Genomic DNA, 20,171 nt, shown 5'->3' with positions numbered 1-20,171 from the left:
GCTGAGCCTTTGCAGGTGTGAACTGGTGCTGAACCAGTGGCACCAGCGGAGAATGGGGCACAGCCAGAGGAGACTACAGGGCCGGAGCCCGCACGGCTGGGGGATGTGGGGGGCCCAGACCTGCGGCTGGCCGCTGCTGGGGCCACCAGTAACTGTCCCTTGCTGTTCTCTTCCAGAGCAGGGTGAAGCTGCCCAGTCACACTGAAGTAAGAACATGGCTCTTCTGCTCCCCACTTGGCTCTGGTCCCTCCTCTCGCCTCCTCCCCATCCCTTGTCCCGTGCGCTGCGGGGTTTTGGGGGTCCCAGCTCAGTACAGTGTCCCATTGTGCTGTTTGGGTGATACCAGTGTCCCCAGCTCCCAGCCTGTTCGCTGGCTGGGGGAGAAGGGGACAGCAAAGGAAGGATTAATGGGACAGAACTTGGGGGTGGGGGAGCACAAAGGGTTAATGGGGGTACAAAATGAGGATATGGGGGGCCAGACCCCTGCAGAAGGTAATGGTTAGTGGGATAGATGCTGGGGTTTCTTATTGCTGGGAAGGACTGGAGCTACTGGTGCCTGGAGGGGGAAGGAAGTGGGAATCGCTGGCTCTGCCCCGCTGGGCCCCAGTTTACCCAGTTGCATGGTGCACACTGGAGGCCTTGAGAAGGGGAGCTTGCGCTCAGCCCTGTAAGCAGGTGCCAGACCAGGGAGGTAAGAGGGATCTGCCTGTGCCATGGGGCTGTGTCTCCAGGAGCTGTGCCAGTGGACCCCATGGAACGGCTTCACGGCCCCTGCCCATGGGGGTGGCATGGCACAGGGCAGGCAAAGGTGGCCAGGGGCTCCCATCTGTGGGTGTTCCCTGGGGTGCAAAGGGGCCGGGAACCTCCCTGGGGCTGGGACTGGGTATGGGTTCAGGTGGCAGGGGGGTGTTTGGCTTGGCTGCCAGCGCTATGGGGTACAGGGGGGGCTGCGCCGCATCCTCCCCGTGCCCACTCTCCCCCTGCACTCACCCTCTGCTCCCCCCACCCCAATGACATATGATTTTCCATGCGGTGCCAATGATGTGCCGTGCCGGGCTCTGTTGGATGCAGAAGTGGGTGCTTGGGCACCACAGGGAGCAGGACGGGACCCTTGGGCCAAGCTGCTTGTGCTGAGCAGGATCTGAGGTCCCTGATGCCAGGGGGCCTTCGTGCCCTGAGGTCCCCAAGCCACACACCTGTGCTGAGAATTCAGGGGCTGGGCTGGGGGCCGCCAGCCCCACACCTGCATCACCATGCCTGGCATGGCCAGTGGCCCCTGGGGCTCTCCGAGGAGCACCTCTCCAGCCCCCTGAAGCTTGGGGGGGGCCAGGGGAGTCCCCGGAGCTGCAGCAAGCTCCTGGCACTGCGTGCCCAGCCTGGCCATGGCACCCCCAGCCCAGCCGCTGACTGGGGCCATTCCTGTCCCTTTGCTCTCCGCAGGGCACGCAGATGATTTTCAATGCAGCGAAGGAGCTGGGGCAGCTCTCTAAGCTGAAGGTAAGGGCTGGGAGGCTGGGCTGGGTGGGGGCAGGCAGTCTGAGCTCCTCTCTGCTGGGATGGGTGACGCTTTGCAGGCTGGCACTGTTGCAAGGACCCCACCAATGCTCATTCGCTGGCACGGCTGGGGCGAGGGGAGCGGGGCCCTGGTCCCATGCTGAGAGCAGGATTCGTGCCCTGCAGGACCACATGGTGCGGGAGGAAGCCAAGAGCCTGACCCCAAAGCAATGTGCAGTGGTGGAGCTGGCGCTGGACACCATCAAGGTAAGGGCACTCTGGGGTACGAAGGGGTGCCCCTGAGGGCTCTAGCCCTGAAGCACAAACCCGGGGGGGTGCTGGGCGGGGGCAGTTCCAGCAGAGCCACTGAGGACATTGTGGCCGTCTCCCCCTCTCCAGCAATACTTCCACGCCGGCGGCGTGGGGCTGAAGAAGACATTCCTGGAGAAGAGCCCCGACCTGCAGTCGCTGCGCTACGCCCTGTCCCTCTACACCCAGGCCACTGACCTCCTCATCAAAACCTTTGTGCAGACTCAGGCTTCACAGGGTAGGACGCACTGCCCTGGGCCCCCGCCCGGGCCCCCTATCCCCACACACGGGCACGGCTGCCCCATGGTCAGGGCCCCACCGTGCCTCTGTCCCGGTGGAATTGGGGACCCCGGCCAGGCTCGTGGAGGGGTGGGAGGGAAGGGTTTTACCTCCCATGATTTGCAGGTGAAGAGGGGCTGTGGGTGCCCAGAAGAAGCCTGGCACCCCTGAGTCCCTCACCAGCAAGAAGAGTGTGTCCCCAGTGCCAGGGCATGGCTGGGCTGGCACAGAAATGGGGCCCATGGGTGGGGGAGAAGGTGACGCGTCACTGTGTTTGTCCCCTCTGGATGGCCCCTGTCACCTAGCACAGACACCTCTGGTCCGGTGCTGCCTTGGAGCTGCTGGTCTCGGCCGAGCAGTGCCAGTCTGGCCAGGGCTCAGACCTCTTGCAGGATCAGCCGGATCCAGATGCAGTGCCAGGGCCTGTCCTGGGCACGCTGGGTGCCCCACATACCCCGTGATTTGGGATCTGTCCAGGATGCCGGGTGCCTCTCAGGCACGTCCCCCATCCCAGAGTGATGCAGTGCAGGGTGCTGGGCACCTTCCAGGGCAGGACTGTATCTTTAGCTCTAAATGCTGCCCTTTTTGTCCCTTGGCTGCTCGAGGAGGGGACGGATGCTTGGTGGCAGTCATGGGCCATCGCATAGTGCCCCAGCCAGGCTTGTCTGCGTCCTTAGGGAGTGGGACGTGCGTTTGCTGTCTGTGCGTCTCCTGTAAGGGACATCTGTCCTGTCTGTGCCTCCTGTGCCAGCCTTGTCAGGGGTGTGGGGTTAGGTCCGGTGGGTGCCAGCACCCCTGGGTGCAATCTGGCCTCGGGACCCCCTGGGCTCAGAGCTGGGTGGTACCTGGCACTCCTGTGTTGCTGCAGTGTTGTCCAGATGCTTGGCCGTCCATCTGTCTGTGAGATCTGATCTTTCTCTCTCTTTGTTTTCTCCCCCCTCTTTCACTGTTCCCGTCCCCCACGCACGTCTCTTCGTCTACTCTGTGCTGTGTCTCTTGTCTCTTTCTCTCTCCTTCCCACTAGTTCATGGTGGGAAAGGTATTAGGTTTACCCTTAGTGAAGAAATTTATCCTGAGAAGGGTACGTGTGCCGCTCGCCTGCCCCTGCACCTGCCTGCTGCCGCCGGCCTGGGCTAGTAACAGTCCCGGCACTGCGAGCCGGGGTGGCCAGGAGCCCTGTCCCAGCACCGCTGGCCTTGGGGACCTCTTGTGTGGGCAGAGCCGGAGCCCTCTGCCCACAGACTCACACTCCCAGGGCTGCTTTGGGCTGAATTTGGAGGAACTGTGCTCAGCCGTATTGACCACCCCCCAAACCGGGGAGGGGGGCTGTGTCCCATGGGGATGGGGGTGCCCGCCTTCGCTTGCAAGCTCTGGGCACCCCCCCCTTTGTACCCAGTGCTGCTGCCTGGGGGTGGGCACCTGCCATGACCTCCCTGCAAGCTGGGGAGCTGTCCCAGTGGGACGTGTGGTCCCAGGGGAGGCCATGACCATGACCATGTCCCTGTCCCATCCACCCTGTTGCCAGAAGGACCATTACTAGCCTTGCTCCGGCGAGCTCCGTCCACCTGCCCCGGGGCGTAAGGAATGAGCCCAGCTTCATGGGCCCTGCTTGGCCTCCATCGCACCCTGCCGGAGGGGCTGGGACTGCACCCCATGCTTGGCCTCCCGTACCCAGACACCCCCTCCTCGCCCGCCATTGCCTCCATTTCGGCTCAGCATGCGGCACTGCCCGGGTGGCGGGTGCCTGGGGGGATGGGGTGCTGGGGTGGGGCGGAGGATGAAGGTGGATGGAGAGGAGAGTGTGCCATCACCAGCCTCCCCCCCAGCCTGGCACCCTCGTCCTGGGGGCCATGCAGTGACACACGGGGATGTGTCCTCCTTTGCACTGTTATTTCCACCCTGGGAACTTTCCGCTGAGCTCGGTTTGATCTCCTCAGCCCCGTCTGACTCGTGGAGCCTGTCCCTCTGCCTTGCACTCCCTCCTTCACCCATGGGTGCATGCACGGCTCTTGGCGGGGAGGGAGTGGGCTGGGCTGTTGGTCGCAGGTCACCCGAGTTCCCCAGGCTCGGGCACCCCAGGGCTTGATGTGGTCCCTGAGATAAAGGGAGCAGGTCAGCCCCAAGCCCCTGGCAGGGCCACGGCTGCTCTGTGGCACAAGGGCCAGATCGGGTCCCTCCTGCCTGGTGCTGTGCCCATGCTCATAGCCATGCATGGAGCACTGACACCCCCCCGCCATGTCTATAGTAGGGGGAGCTGGGCCACTGTCCCCTGCCTCATCCCACCCAGGCACCTCCACCCCTGCCTGGGCAAGGGGGTCTCACTGGGCCCTGCCGATGTGGGGTGGGATGACAGGGAGCCAGCCTGGTGCTGGGGATGTCCTGCTGTGCCCCAGCCCAGCCTGGTGCCAGCTCCAGCTGTCCTTGACAGTTGCGCATCTACGCTGCTGTCCCCAGAACTCCTTGGCAGAGGCCAAGTTGGGCCAAATCCTACTGCTCACCCCTTCCCGCCCCATGGTGGGTGACCTGCCTCCTCCAGTGGGGTTGGTGGTGGGCAGGGGACGTCAGGGACGCAGGGGGAACAGGCGCTTATGTCTCCTCCCTTTGCCACACAGGCTCTGCTGTGGATGACCCTGTCGGGGAGGTGTCCATCCATGTGGAGCTCTTCACCCATCCTGGCACTGGCGAACACAAAGTCACTGTCAAAGGTGGGTTCTGCCGGATGGGATGTCAGGATCTGGCAGGTGGCAGTGCCCCGTGAACCTCACGTGCTCCCTCCTTGCAGTGGTGGCCGCGAACGACCTCAAGTGGCAGACGTCGGGCATCTTCCGGCCCTTCATCGAAGTCAACATCATAGGGCCCCACCTCAGTGACAAGAAGAGGAAATTTGCCACCAAATCCAAGAACAACAGCTGGGCCCCCAAGTACAATGAGAGCTTCCAGTTGTGAGTAGCACCACGGGGCTGGGGACGTGGGGCTGGGCTAGGGGGGTGTCCCCACAATGTGGGGACCCCCTCTTCCTGGGATCTGCCAGTGAGTTTGCTTGTCGCCCGAGCAATGTTTTAAATGTTTTCTCATTGGTAAAAGCAGGGATTGGGGAAAAGGGAAAAAAAAAAAAAAAAAAGGCTTTTTTAGGGGCAGTGGGGAGGCAGCACCCATATAGGGTGCTGTCGCAGAGCTAGGGGGCCTGGGAGCATGACCCCCTATGTCAACACTGCCTGTCCCTTGCCCCCCCACAGCACGCTGGGGACGGAGACGGGCCCTGAGTGCTACGAGCTGCAGGTGTGTGTGAAGGATTACTGCTTCGCCCGTGAGGACCGGACAGTGGGCATCGCTGTCCTGCAGCTCCGTGATATCCTGCAGCGACCCGGCTGTGCCTGCTGGCTGCCCCTGGGCCGCCGCATCCACATGGATGACACTGGCCTCACTGTTCTCCGCATCCTCTCCCAACGCAACAATGACGAGGTGGCCAAGGAGTTCGTCAAGCTCAAGTCGGACACACGCTCGGCCGAGGAGGGCAGCAGTTAAACCCCTTCCACTCCCCAGCCCTCTCCCCCCACTCCTGGCCCCTTTTCTACAGCATCCTCCAGCCATGTATAAGCCATAAGAGCGGCCACAAGAGGAGTCTTCTTCCCGGCCCTGGTGTGGGTGTGGGGGGGACATGGCTGCAGTAACAGAACCCCCCCATCCCTCCCTTGGCCAGACTGGCTGGGTGACAGTGGTGCAGAGCATGGCCATGCCCCCATCCTACCCCGATGGGAAGGTGCTGGGACTGGTGGGGTTGCAGGGAAGGACTGGACCCCAGACTGGGCAATGGGACAGATCTATTTCTTCCCAGCCTGTCTGAGATGGAGGAACCCTACTGGCCCATCCCTGACCCTACCTTGTCCTACCCAGCCCCAAACCTCATCCAGCGATGCAAGGAAAGGGCTGAGGGTGGGGGTGTTGTCTCGTCCCACCTGGGGGTGTTGGTGAGTGGCTGGCACAGCACGATGGCCGATGGCCCCTTGTCTCCATCCCTCGAGCAATGTCCGGCGCCCTGAGGGACAGGGAGGCTCCCACCCGCTGAGCACCCTGTACATATGTAAATAGCTGTACATACACGGGGCAGCCGGACAACACGGCTGTGTCCTGCACCTGGAAGGGCTATTGGGGCTGTTGGGTCGGCGGGCACAGCCCCTGCATGCCCTGCACAGTGTCCCGTCCCTGGCTGGCAGCAGCATCACCGGGGCCGGGAGTGGCAGGGAGAAGCCCCCGGCCCGTATCCTGTCTTCCCTGCCTTGCCGCCACTGTGGGCTTCCCCGCTGTCACCCCCAGGGTGCCAGGGCCTGGGGGTGAGGGCTGGGGGAGCTGGAACAGAGGGACCTGTTTCCCCTTGCTCTGGCCAGTGGGGACCAGCCATCCCTGTGCAGTGCAGCAGTGCCCATGAGACCTCCTTGGCGCAAGTAAGACCCTTCTCACTCCCAAACCAGAGGACCCCTCCTCCCCCCCCCCCCCCAGTTTCCCATTAACGACCATTTCTGCGTGATCAGTGGTGTGCGTGTCTTGTGCGAGTGCCCGGGAGGCCAGGGTGCGTGGTGTCGGGGATGGCCACCCCAGCTGGCCAGCTTGCCCTAAGTACCAGGGAAGACAGAGGCCTGATGACCCTACAAGTCAATATAGCTCTCTCAGCCCCATCCCAAAACAGGGTACCCCAACTGGCCCCCATGGTCCTTTTTCTATAGGGTTTGCCTGGGACCAAAGGGTTTAGCTTTCCTCTCTCGTTTCTGTTCAATGTTTACACCCCTTTTCTAACCGCTGCTCCCACACGGCCAGGCTGGGGCTCAGCCCTGCACCCTCTGACCGTGGTGCCCCTGGTCCCGTGCCCCTCCCCAAACTGTCCTGTTTGGCATGTGATTGAACCGACCAATTCTGCTCCTGTAGCACATGTGTCACTGATGCCTGTGTGTCTGTACCACCCCGCGCGGCACTGCCGGCGGCGGCTACCATGGATGCATGACAGTGAGATGTTTTGCACTATTTTGAATTTTTTGGGCTCTGTAAAAATATTTTATTATAACTGACATTAAAAAGCACACCCTTCACTGCAGCTACTGTGGGGCTGTGGGAGGGCAGGCACCCAGGGGCTCTTCATCCCCACTCCCACCCCAATCCAGCACTTGCACCTTTAAGGTTAACACCAAATAAATAGTCCAGGGATGCTGCAGCAACTCTGTCTGCACTCAGCCTCCCTGAGGGCTGCTCTTCAGTGCACCCACCCTTTGCAAAGCCAAGAGCTTCAGGACAGGGGTCAAATGGAACTGGGACAGACCTGTCCTGAGAAGTGTCACTCTATTCTCGACCACCACCTGCAAACTCCCAGGCACGGGAGTGACTAGTGACTGCTAACGTGGCCTCACGAAGGGCAAACCATGCCTCGCTAGTGGCCTTCCACAACGGAGCGACTGCATCAGTGGACAAGGGAAGAGCTATGGATATCATCTATCCAGACTTCCATAAGGCTTTTGACACAGTCACCCAAAACCTTCTTGCCACTAAATTGGAGTGATATAGATTTGATCCATATCGCTCCCTGGTGATATGGATCACCAGGGGCCCTGGTGCCCTACAGGGAGACCTGGGGCTTTTACTGGGCTTTTGCTGGGGCCTGGGCAGGGGTCTGCTGCTCTCCAGAGAGCCCTGGGGCTTTTGCTAGGCTTTGCCAGGTTCCAACTGGGGCCCTGACGACATACAGAGCCCCAGAGCCATCACCAGGCTTTGCCCTAAGCCTCAAGGGGGTCTGCAGCCCTCCAGAGTGCTTTGACTGGGCTTTCACTGAGCTTTGACAGGGACCAGGCAGGGTCCTGCTGCTCTCCAGAGTACTCTGGAGCCTTTGGTGGGCATTGTCAGGGCCTGGGTGAGGCCCTGTTGCCCTCCAGAGAGCCCCGGGGCTGTTGCTGGGCTTTGCTAGAATCACAGAATGGTTTGGATTGGAAGAGACCTTTAAGGATCATTGAGTCCAACTCTTTCCAGCTACTGGGAACTCTTGTCTTTTCCCAGTGATCCCTGGGAGCCCTTCTCGAGGCTTTCTGGATTAATGCAGCGCCATCTCTAGCTTTAATCATCAATACTGGGGCTACTGTGCCCATGTAAAAAGAGCGAGAATATCTATCATTTACCACTAATGGTATACAAAGGCTATCACAAATATTTATTCCAAAAAGTTTGGCCACTTGGGATGGGTCATGGGACCTCACTGGCCTGGGGGTTGGGAGTTCCTCCCTTAGCTTCTCGATAGTGGGGCTGGAGAAGCAGACAGGACAAATTTATCTAGCACCTTCCCAACATGCAGGCCATTGGTGCAATCCCTTTCACAGTTATCCCATAGTTTCTGTCAGGCAGGTGTGGGGAGCCTGCTGAAGTGGCCTGTCATAAATCCTGTTTCTTCCAGGAGGCCCCATAAACATCTCTGTTCTGGGTCTCACTCCTGTCAGTCAGGGGTTCCTTTTATGTCAGATTGATTGCTTTTAAGGAGGAAGTTTTGAATATTTTTGTCCCTTACTCTTATGCCTGGTCAGGACCCCACTGTCCTCCAGAGAGCCCTGGGCCCTTCACCAGGCCTTGCCAGGACCCACAGGGGCCCTACTTCCATAAAGACTGCCCCGGGGCTTTTCCCAGTCTTTTCCAGGGCCTGGGAAGAGCTCTGCTGCTCTCAGGAGACCCTGAGGGACTTCACTTGGCTTTGACGAGACCCACAAGGAGCCCTGCTTCTCTCCAGAGTGCTTTTGCTGGTGTATTGGGTTTATGTGGAAAGGTTTTGGGAGCTGCAGGGGTGGCTTCTGTCAGACGTCGGAAGCTGCCCCGCCATGTCAGACAGAGCTGGTTCCAGCCGGCTCCAAGATGGACCCGCCGCTGGCCAAAGCTGAGCCGATCTGTGACGGTGGTAATGCCTCTGGGAGAACAGATTTCAGAAGCGGGGAAAACCGCTGTGTAACAGCAACTGGGAGAGAATAATGAGAATATGTGAGAGAAACAACTCTACAGGCACCAAGGTCAGTGAAGAGGGAGGGGGAGGGGGTGCTCCAGGTGCCAGAGCCGAGATTCCCCTGCAGCCTGTGATGAAGACTATGGTGAAGTCCATGGTGAAGCAGGCTGTCCCCCTGCAGCCCATGGACGTCCAGGGTGGAGCAGATGCCCACCCTGCAGCCTGTGCAGGACCCCATGCCAGGGCAGGTGGCTGTGTCCTAAGGAAGCTGTGACCCTATGGAAAGCCCGTGCTGGAGCAGGCTCCTGGCAGGACCTGTGGTCCCATGGAGAGGAGCCCAGGATGGAGCAGGTTTTCTGGCAGGACCTGAGGCCCCGTGGGGGACCCACACTGGAGCAGTCCATTCATGAAAGACTGCAACCTGTGGGAAGGACCCATGCTGGAGCAGTTTGTGAAGAACTGCAGCCCGTGGGAAGGACCCACGCTGGAGAGGTTTGTGAAGGACTGTCTCCTATGGGAGGAACCCCATGCTGGAGCAGGGGAAGAGTGTGAGGAGGAAGGCGCAGCAGAGACAACTTGTGATGAACTGACCGCAACCCCTGTTCCCCGTCCCCCTGTGCCACTCGGGGGAGGAGATAGAAAAGTCAGGAGTGAAGTTGAGCCTGGGAAGAAGGGGGGTGCGGAGAGGGGGAGGTGTTTTAAGATTTGTTTTTATTTCTCATTACCCTACTCTGATTTGATTAGCAATAAATTAAACCAATTTCCCCATGTTGAGTCTGTTTTGCCCGTGATGGTACTTGCTGAGTGATCTCCCTGTAAGTATATCTCAACCCACGAGCCTTTTGTTGTATTTTTCTTCCCCTGTCCAGTTGAGGAGGGGGAGTGATACAGACTGGCTTGGTGGGGACCGGGCAACCAGCCTAGGTCAACGCACCACAGCTAGGCTTTGCTGGGGCCCAGGCTGAGCCCTGATGCCCAACAGAGAGTCCTGGGGCTTCCAGTGGGCTTTGCCAGGGCCTAGGCAGGGCCCTGCTCCTCTTCAAAGTGTCCTGGGGCTTTCGCCAGGCTTTGCTGGGTCCTGGTTGGCCCCCTGATGACCTACAGAGAGCACGGGGGCTTTCACCAGGTTTTGCCATGGCCTCGACAGTGCTCCGCTGCCATCCAGATTGCCCCGAGGCCTTCAGTGAGCCTTGCTGGAAGGGGGCCCGGTGCCCCCAGGAGTGCCCCAGGGGCTTTATCGGGTGACATAAGCAGCCCTGCCTAGCTACAGAATTCCCCAGGTCCTTTTCCAGGCTTGCAGTCACTCGGGTGATGCCCTGCTGCCCTCCAGAGAGACCCCTGGGGCTGACGCTGGGCTTTGCTAGGGGCTGGTCAGGGCCCTGCCGCTCTCCAGGGAGCCAGAACTTTCCAATGGCTGGGAAATGCCTTGGTCCCCACCGGGAAGATACCCCCTTGGTGCAAGGACAGGGTTAGGATACAGGTACTGGGGCGCAATGCTGGTGTCATTTTGGTGTTTATTTTTGGTAGGTGGATTATAACTGGGCAGGAAGAAGAGTATACTGTGTTCGCTGCTGTTTGACCAGTCAGAGCATGTCGTGCCATGGGGGTGAGGAGGAACAAACAGCTTCTGGGGGTCGCTGGCAGCTTTCTGGGTGCCTGCAGCACTGCCTGGACAGCCTGGGAACCAGAAGGTCTGTCTGGGCTGGCTCTGTTAGGGCAGGAGAGATGCTGCAGGCAGCCCCCACCAGTGCTGCAAGGTGCCTGGAGGCCATGCGGCCCAACGAACGAAGTGCCAGAGCCGAGCTTCGGGAGCAGAGGCTGTGAGGGGTCGGTGTGTGCAGGCTGCCCACCCGGCTATGCCTGGAGGTCTCTGCCGCTGTGTGCGGGGGCGAGCTCTGCTCCGGAGTGGTTTGAGCACAGCATTTATGCCTAAAACAAACACTGTGGGTCACTGTCCTGGTTTTGGCTGGCCTGAGTTAATTTTCTTGACAGTAGCTATGTTTTGCATTTGCGCTGTGACGTTCATGTTCCCCTACCTGGGGAACATTGGTGGGGGCATGCCAGGGGTCCGTCCCAGGTGTGGGCAAGCATCATGGGGCAGCGGGTGGGCGTCCTTCCCTGCAGCGTCTGCCAGTGTGAGGGGTATGCCAGCAGTTAGCAAGAGCTGCAGGGACCCTTCCCTTGCACCTCAGATCAGCCAGGCTCTGGGAGCATCCCTGACAGATGCTCAGAGCCTGAAGGAGGCTGAGGAAGAGCTGTTGGAGGGACCCGGAGCTCTGCAACGCTTGGACATGAGCTTGACAGAAGCTCCTGGGGGACAGGGTCTGCCACTGCACCCAGTAGACCCCTGGCCTAGAGCTTGAGTGCTCTAACGTGGGGGATGTGGGAGGGACAGGTCTCCTCTGATCCCACAGAGCTGCAGAGGGAGAAGGATAAAATATTAGGGGGCCAAGGAGGAGCCCTCTCCCCTCCTTGTGTGCCCCCACCCTGGGCAGCTCGCTCACCCCGTGCCTGCGGCTTACATAAGCCAGTTGTCGATGGGGCAGAAGTTCTTGGTGAGCCTGACGGCGAAGATGATGTTGGGGACAAGGAAGAAGGTGCAGCACCCTTGGCTGAAGCAGAGGGTGTTCTGTGAGGAGAGAGCACGTGGGTCCCTGCTCGGCTGCACAGGGAGAGGCAGCCCCCAGGATCTGGGGGAGTTTGGGGAGCCCTGTGGTAGCTGGTCCCCATGGTGTGGGGTGCCAGGGCTGCTGTTGACCCTGGCTGCCCCAGATTTATGCTGATATGCCTGTGATGGGTTGACCCTGGCTGAACACCAGGTGCCCACCAAAGCCGTTCTATCACTCCCCCATCCTCAACTGGATAGGGGAGAGAAAATATAACAAAAGGCTCGCGGGTCGAGATAAGGACAGGAGAGATCATTCACTATTACCGTCACGGGCAAAACAGACTCACTTTGCAAAATTAACTCAATTTATTACAAATCAACCAGAGCAAGGTAATGAGAAATAAAAATGAAATCTCAGAACACCTTCCCACCACCCCTCCCTTCTTCCCGGGCACAACTACCCTCCCGGATTTCACCACCAAGCCCCCCCAGTGGCACAGGGGGACAGGGATGGGGTTTATGGTCATCACACGTTATTTTCTGCCGCTTCACCTCCTCAGGACGAGGGCTGATCACACTCTTCCCCTGCTCCAGCGTGGGGTCCCACCCACGGGAGACAGTCCTCCACGAACTCCTCCAACGTGGGCCATTCCCACGGGCTGCAGTTCTTCACGAACTGCTCCAGCATGGGTCCATTCCACGGTGTGCAGTCCTTCAGAAGCACACTGCTCCAGCGCGGGTCCCCCACGGGGTCACAAGTCCTGCCAGAAAACCTGCTCCGTGGGCTCCTCTCTCCACAGATCCGCAGGTCCTGCCAGGAGCCTGCTCCAGCGCGGGGTTCCCACGGGGTCACAGCCTCCTTCGGGAACCCACCTGCTCCGGCGTGGGGTCCTCCACGGGCTACAGGTGGAGATCTGCTCCACCGTGGACCTCCCTGGACTGCAGGGGGACAGCCTGCCTCACCAGGGTCTTCACCACGGGCTGCAGGAGAATCTTCGCTCCAGCGCCTGGAGCATCTCCTCCCCCTCCTTCTTCACTGACCTTGGTGTCCGCAGGCTTGTTTCTCTTACATGTTCTCACTCCTCACTCCGGCGGAAGTTTCTCCCCGTCCCAACTTTTTTTTCCTTCTTAAAAATGTTATCACAGAGGCGTTACCACTATCACTGATTGGCTCGGCCTTGGCCAGCGGCGGGTCCGTCTTAGAGCCTGCTAGTATGGGGTCGCTCTCTCTCGAACACAGGGGAAGCTTCCAGCAGCTTCTTACAGAAGCCACCCCTGTAACCCCCCCCCCCTGCTACCAAAACCTTGCCAAACAAAACCAATACAGTGCCCTACCAAGTGCAGGTCCTGTGCAAAGTACCGCAGCTCTTTCCTCCTGAAGCAGCTGATCTGGACAGAGAGAAGGCAGCATGGAGGGCAGGTACCGTGCTTCCCAGCCTGGCTCCGGCCCTGCTCCAGCCAGATCTGGGCTAATGTTGGGCTTGGAAATGAGGGCTGGAGGCTTCAGGTGCCCCCTGCCCTCTTGTAGCACCCCTTTCCCACTCTTTCTTTCTGTCCTTGGGGAATTTTGTCCCCCCTGATGGCTAATCCGGCCCTGGATCACCTGCCAGAGGATCTGCTGGGCTTGCACAGGCAGCCAGTCCTCCACTGAGGCTGTGGTGGCCGGTGTCTTCTTCTTCACCCATTCCTGGGGAAGCAGAGGAAGGGCAAAGCATCCTTAGAGCACCAAGCAGCAGAACGAGTACCCTGGGGGTGCCAGGAGCAAGGCGTGCAGTGCTGTGCAGCACGTGCCGAGATTTGAATTGGGTCTGATTGCCAGAGGGCAGGGAAAGAGGGCAGAAACCTCGCAGGAGCGAGTGAGATTAAACACTGTGGGACGGCTCTGCTGGGGACACTGAAATACTGTGAGCACTGCAGGGGGATTTCTGATTTGCAGCAGCAATTCTAATCACTAAAGGAGACCGATCCTCCCCAGATGGCTTTTTGGGGCGCTGGCTGGTGGGACCCATAAGGTACGTCATGAAAATTCCCTTCTCTAACTATTATATGAACCAGTCTTTAAAGTGTATTAACTTTTTTTAGAGAGAATGAGTTCACATTATACACTGTAATAACATGATGAAGTAGTGGAATTTTCCTGGAGACTTTGGTATTGGTCATGCTTAAGTAAAACAAACTAAAGAACAGCCTGGCCCTGGAGATAAGGACTTTGCTTCATGAAAGCTTAGAGCTGTCCATGAAGGAGAAAGGATACTCCAGGACAACCAAGATAACACCAGCATCCCAGCCTCTCTGACACGTATTTGAAACCCTCCCAATATCATATATTTTTTTATTATAATGGGAGACAGATAGTGAAGAGGTCCCTGGTAGATGAATTGTTGCTACACTGTAAGTTTAGTGATGGGATGGCTGGGTCATCAAAAACCTGAGCCCTGTTTCAGGAAATTTGGACAGAAGTGACTGCCTTTGGCGATGCGTACCAAACGTGGCCACAGTCTGGTTCTTTTGATGATATTAAGCCAAGCCATTTATGCCAGCAATTGGAGCATTGTTTCCCATCACAAATGCACTATTGGTATATCTGGGACAATTACTGGAGTATTGGTAGACCAAGTATCAAAAAAAAAAAAAAAAAAAAAAAAAATTCCCTTCCTGAGCAGAGAGTAAGCAAAGATCTCTGAACAAACGGGAAAAATAAGAGTTCTTTACATCCCAGAATTTGTAAGTATCAGAGTGAAGCTTCCCATTCAGGTCAGAAATTGAGTAATATCTCTGTCCAGATGGGAAAAACATGGACGTTCCACATTTAGCTCCACCTGCCCATCCTGATGCTCTTTTTTCTGCTTTTACTCTGGTTTCTGCTCCAGCTATGGCTACGACTTCTTGTTTGCAAGCACCTCTCTGACAAGAAATTATAGGACTGGGACTGGAACCTTGCCAGCTTTCTGTGGGAACAGTCCATGTGACATTTCCTCCCACTGATTTGGCTTTTGAGCAACAACAAGTGCCCAGACTGTGGGATGAAAAAAACATAAAAAATTGGAGATACCATTACAGTCTCCTTGCTGATGCCATAGCAGATGCACACACCATTGCAGATGAAGATGCCATAGCAGATGCAGATATCATTGCAGAGACCATTCCAGATCACACTGCAGATGCAGATGAAATTTCAGGTGGAACTACAGATGGAGATGCCATTGAAGATGTTGATGCCACCGCAGATGCCATTACAAACGAAGATACCTTTGAAGATGCTGATGTCATTGCAGGTACAAATGCCAGGGAAGATACCGTTGGAGATGCAATTGCAGCGGCAGACACCATTGCAGAAGCAGATATAGAGGCTCTTGAAGATGCAGATGCCCAGGCAAATGCAGAAATAGCTGCAAATGACATTGCCCATGAAGACAGCGTTGCAGATGCAGATACCACACAAATGCCGTTGCAGTTGTAGGACCTGCTCAGGTATCATTGAAGGTGCCTTTGGAGATACCACAGCAAATACCATTGAAGATACCACACCAGATGCAGATACCACTGCAGAAAGCATTGCAGATGGAGATACCATTATAGATATCACTGCAGACACAGATGCCATTGTAGGAGCAATTCCAGAAGTTAATAGCAATGCGGACACCATTACAGATTCCGTTTAAGGTGCAGATACCAAGCAGGTGCAGATACCATAGCAGATGCAGATGCCGGCACTGATGTCGTTGCAGAATGAATTAGCATTGTAGACACCATTGAAGATCGCACTGCAGAGGAACAATCCGTTCCTCATAACATCACAGATGCAGATACCAAAGCAAAGACCATCGCAGATGCAGGTGTCATTCCAGATGGAACTATAGCTGCAGATGCAGATACCATTGGAGATGGCATTGCAGATGCAGAGAAAGTAGAAGAACAACATTTGGCTGGAGATAGATACCACTGAAGATACATCTTTGCAGATGCCAGTGCAGATGCATGTACAATTTCAGACACAAATGCAGATGCCATTCCAGCTCCAGATACCGTTGCAGATGCAGATACCATAGCAGATGCACATATTGCAGATGGTACTACAGAAAGAGTTCGCGGTGCGGGCACCATTGCAGATACATTATCCATGCAGGTACAGTTACAGGTACAGATACCATTAGAGACACAGATACTGGCACTATCAGAAATAGATGTACTGGTTCCATCACCCATATTGACATAATTACAGACAGACTCATACTGAATTGCAAATACAGTTGCAGATGCAGGCACAAAATAGATAAAATTCCACGTACAGACACAATTACACATGCAATTTAGGATACAAGTACAGTCACAGATACAAGGATGCATTCAATTACACAAGCAGCAGCAGATAAAGCAAGCAACACCATTACTGACTGAGGTACCATGACAGAGGAACCATTACACATAAAGGCATTGATACAAATCCAGCTACCATTACACACAGATGTGCTGTTACAGGTAGAGGTACAGATAACTACACAGATAACTATACAGACAGTCACTGACTGGGATATGGATGAGGATACGGAGATGTATCCAAATACAACGACAGACACGGGTACAATTCCAGAGATGGGCACAATTACACATAGAGATACAGGCAGAGAAAGAACTATAGCTATGGACACTGAAACACATTCAGTACAATTGCCGATACAGATACAGTTGGAGGTACAGATACCATTATACATATAGGTTCCACTATACATACAGGTTCCATTACACACACCTATAAACACATGTAACGTGCCACTGAAGATACCACTCTACATGTAGATACCACTCCAGATATCACTGCAGATGCAGATACCATTGCAGATGCAAATGCCACTAAAGATGGCATTGCAGAATGAAATACCTTTGCAGATGCACAATTCGTTCCTCAGAACATTGCAGATATAGAACCCAATGCTAATAGCATTGCAGATGCAGATGCCATTGCAGATTGAGATACCACGGCAGATGCTCATTCCATTACAGGTGCCAAAACAGCTGCAGATACCTTTGAAGAAGTCAGTTCAATTGCAGATACAGGTACCATTGCAGATACCATTGCAGATGCCATTTCAGCTGCAGGCACCCTTGCAGATGCAGATACCATTGAAGATGCCATTCCAGGTGCAAACACCAATAGAGACAGCATTGCAGGTGAACATACTATTGAAGTTGGAGATACCACTACAGATGCCATTCCAGTTGCAGGCATCCTTGCAGATGTCATTGCAGATGCAGATACCATTGCTGATACCAATGCAGATGAAGATACCATTGCAGATACCACTTTACACTCAAATACCATTGCATGCACCACATTGCAGATGCTATTGCATTTCACATACCAGCACAGATACCATTGCAGATGCAGATACTTTTGCAGCTGCTATTCCAGGTGCAGATATGATTGCCAGCAACAGCTTTCAGTCCTGGCACCTTCTGTGTGTGAGAAGTCACTGGACATTTTCAATTTTGGAGCTGGCCTCTGGTGAGAGTGAAGGTACTGTTAGGTGGCGAGCAAGCACAGAGCACCACCAACACTGGCACCCTGTGCTTGCTCTACCACTTAACCCTCTACCTTGCCAGAGCTCTAGAACAGAAACGACACAGCTCTGCTAGGGCTCCGACAAAGAAGTGGACAGGGCTTGAAGTTGTTGATGGCCCTCACATTCTCTTGGAAGTCCCTTCAGAGCTCCACCAACACTGGGGCTCTGTACTTACTGAAACTCTCATCCTCACCAGAGCCCAGCAAGAAAACGGACAGGAGCCAGCAAGGGCTCTCACACAGAAGTGGCAAGGACTGAAATATGTTGCTGGCTCTCACCTTCCCTTGTCAGCCCCTTCATAGCCACACAATGTGAGAGTTCTGTGCTTCCTCTAAAAGCTCAACCTGTCACTTGCCAGAGACCAGCAAGAAAATGGAACAGCAGCTAGTGAGGGCTCCCACACAGAAGTGGCAAGGGCTAAACGCTATTGCTGGCCTCCAGCTTCCCGTGGCAGCCACCTTCACAGCACCGCCAACACTTGTGCTCCGTGCTTGCTCTATAAGCGAACCCTACCACTTGCCAACACTGCTGAAAACCAAGACTATTGGCAACCACAGCCCCTGAGAGCTGCCACGAATTACAAATTGGCAGCCAGAGGTGCCTCACCAACAGAGAGCAATCTCTTTCATTAACAGGACACGGGCCGGGAGAGATCTTGGGCCTCCGGTTCACGGCGCTTCTCCCGACTCCCCCAGGCCACACGCCGTTCCCACAGCGGGAGCGAGAGGCCTGCGTTCCTACCGAGGGTGTCCTTGGGAGCGCCAAATCCTCCAAGGACCAGGAGGGGATGCACTAACCCCATCCCTGCGGAGCACAAACAGCCCCAGCCTCTCCTCATCGGACGTTGTGCAGAACCCAGGCCTTTTCTGGGAGCACGCGGCGGCGGGTGCTGTCTCCTCCTGGGTGTCACGCACCCAGGGCAAGCGCGGCCCCCTCCGAGGGGGATCCAGAGCTGCTGCTTTTCCGACCGGGCGACTAAAAGCCCTGACAGCACTCCTCGAGCCAGGGCTGGGGGAAAGCACGCCACCGACTGACACCGCGGGACCTTCCTTCGCACCCTCGAAGCCCTTTCTCCTATTTCTGCGTCACTCCAGCCAAGGCAGCGAACAGAAGCACGGCCAAGAGTCACAAATGCGTTGGCCACCTGCCACAAGGAGGCTGCGGCTGCGGTTGCAGCTGCGGCTGCGTTTGCGGCTGCGGCCGCATCTTGGTCCCTTCTTAGCTCGGCCGAATCAACTTGTTCTTTTTCCCCCACCGGAAAAACACTGTTGAAAGCCAAGAGTATTTGCACCCACAGCCTGAGAGCCACCTGTAGGCCCCGGGGGCCCCCCAGCCTCCCTTAACCCCTTCCCTCCCCAGGAGGAGCTGGGGACGCTCTTGGGGGGGGAGGGGGGCGGAACACAGGGAGCCCCCGCGTTCCTTCCTGGGAGACGCCAAAGAGTCCTTAGTAGCCAACAGCCAGAAGGGACCATGGCGCGGCCACCACGGCAGCTCCCACCGCGTGGGCCCGGGGGCCCCCCGGCGCCCCAGCTTTTTCAGACTTTTGTGCTCCCCGAAACCTTCAACCCTCGAGGTAGGGACCAGCCCCGAGCCCAGAGAAGCTCTTGGGGGCAAGAGCGGAGCTCACCGCCGGCCACGGCTCCTCTCTCTCTCTCGTAGGCTCAGCCAACCTGTACCATCTGCCCGGGCAGGAGCAGCCCTTCCCTGCAGCCTGGGCACCCCTGCCAGGGGTGGCACCCCAGGCCCCCCAGGCACCACCAGCAGGTAGGGCACCCCAGTCTGCTCGGGCACCTTTGGCACCCCCGTCACACCCGTCCCCCCGGCAGCTTTCGCACGGGCGTTCAGCAAGCCCGCGGGAGCACCCTTGCCCTCGCCTGGGTGACGCGTACCCACTCCAGCCAATCTGCGGAGAACTTCCCAAATATCTGGGGCCACCTCTCCCGTTTCACCTCCTAGAAGGGAGTCTCCCCCCCAACGTGCAACCCCGTCCCACCGGCACAGCAGCTCACCCCGTCAGGATGCCCCTGCACAGCAGCTCCCCACGCGCCTGGCGCGGAGCTGGGGGATGTCGGCCGTGGGGGATGGCTCGGTGGGTGCCCCTGGAGACTCCCCCCGGCCCAGCATGGCTCCCTCTCACCCACACAGGTCTGCAGATGGCTCCGTGTGGCTGCCTCTTCGACCCCCAGGTCTTCCAGATCCAGTGGACAGCCACCAACCTGCCTCCACCGGCCGGTGCCATGCTCGGCCAAGGCACCGCTTCTCTGCCAGGGGCTGCCCTGGGGGGGCCCTGGGGCTGCGGGGCCCCCCTGGCCTGGGCAGCCCCGGGGACTCCCCAGGGCCAGCCACAGTACCTTGCCCCCTACCAACATCTGGCAAGAGCGGTGGCCCCAGCCCCTACGGCGCTGCCCATGTCGATGCCCACCTACCAGCACATCCAGGGGCAGTTGCTGGTGATTGACACCTCCAGCACGGCCACCCCTGCAGGGGCACCCCTGGGCAGCGACGTCCCCCCCAGCCCCTCTGCGGCCCCCCCCAACCAAGACCTTGGGGACACTGCAGGAGACCCCGAAGTGTCTGAGGAGATGCTGCTGCAGGAGGCCCTCAGACTCTTCGGGTGCTCCACGGACACGGTGGGGGCCAGCCAGGGTGGTCCCAGCAGCAGCCCCGTGCCTGGCCACCCCAGGGGCACCAGCCCAGAGGGGACAGGGGTGGCCCCAGCCTGCCCAGTGCTGCCGACATGCAGCCCCGGCTACCAGCACATCGAGGGGCAGTCGCAGAAGATCAACACCTCCGGCACGGCCACCCCTGCAGGGGCACCCCCGGGCAGTGACGTCCCCCCGGGCAGTGACGTCCCCCCGGGCAGCGATGTCCCCCCCAGCCCCTCTGCTGCCCCCCACAGCCAAGCCCTGGGGGACACGGCAGGCGACCTCGCCGTGTCCGAGGAGGTGCCTCTTGAAGA

The 20,171-nt window shown here is 57.6% G+C and overlaps 1 protein-coding gene across 10 annotated transcripts in view; it reads left to right on the top strand.

The window, feature by feature from the left end:
- Positions 1–7,185, top strand: part of UNC13A (unc-13 homolog A) — a 37,792-nt gene extending 30,607 nt beyond the window's left edge. For 3 of the 10 annotated variants that reach the window (XM_049808753.1, XM_049808751.1, XM_049808750.1), the window contains 8 exons: positions 177–206; positions 1,441–1,497; positions 1,681–1,761; positions 1,894–2,041; positions 3,107–3,163; positions 4,695–4,787; positions 4,865–5,024; positions 5,319–7,185. In XM_049808753.1, coding sequence (XP_049664710.1) covers positions 177–206; positions 1,441–1,497; positions 1,681–1,761; positions 1,894–2,041; positions 3,107–3,163; positions 4,695–4,787; positions 4,865–5,024; positions 5,319–5,607 — 915 coding nt within the window. In that variant the 3' untranslated portion in view covers positions 5,608–7,185. The remainder of the gene's footprint in view (positions 1–176; positions 207–1,440; positions 1,498–1,680; positions 1,762–1,893; positions 2,042–3,106; positions 3,164–4,694; positions 4,788–4,864; positions 5,025–5,318) is intronic. The other 7 variants (XM_049808755.1, XM_049808754.1, XM_049808759.1 and 4 more) reach the window with 3 other exon arrangements.
- The last annotated feature ends 12,986 nt before the right edge of the window (positions 7,186–20,171 follow it).

The sequence above is a fragment of the Accipiter gentilis genome, chromosome 8 (genome assembly GCF_929443795.1).
Source record: "Accipiter gentilis chromosome 8, bAccGen1.1, whole genome shotgun sequence".
Lineage (NCBI taxonomy): Eukaryota > Metazoa > Chordata > Aves > Accipitriformes > Accipitridae > Astur > Astur gentilis.
The sequence above is the reverse complement of the archived record's forward strand: the minus strand, read 5'-3'. Positions and strand labels throughout refer to the sequence as shown.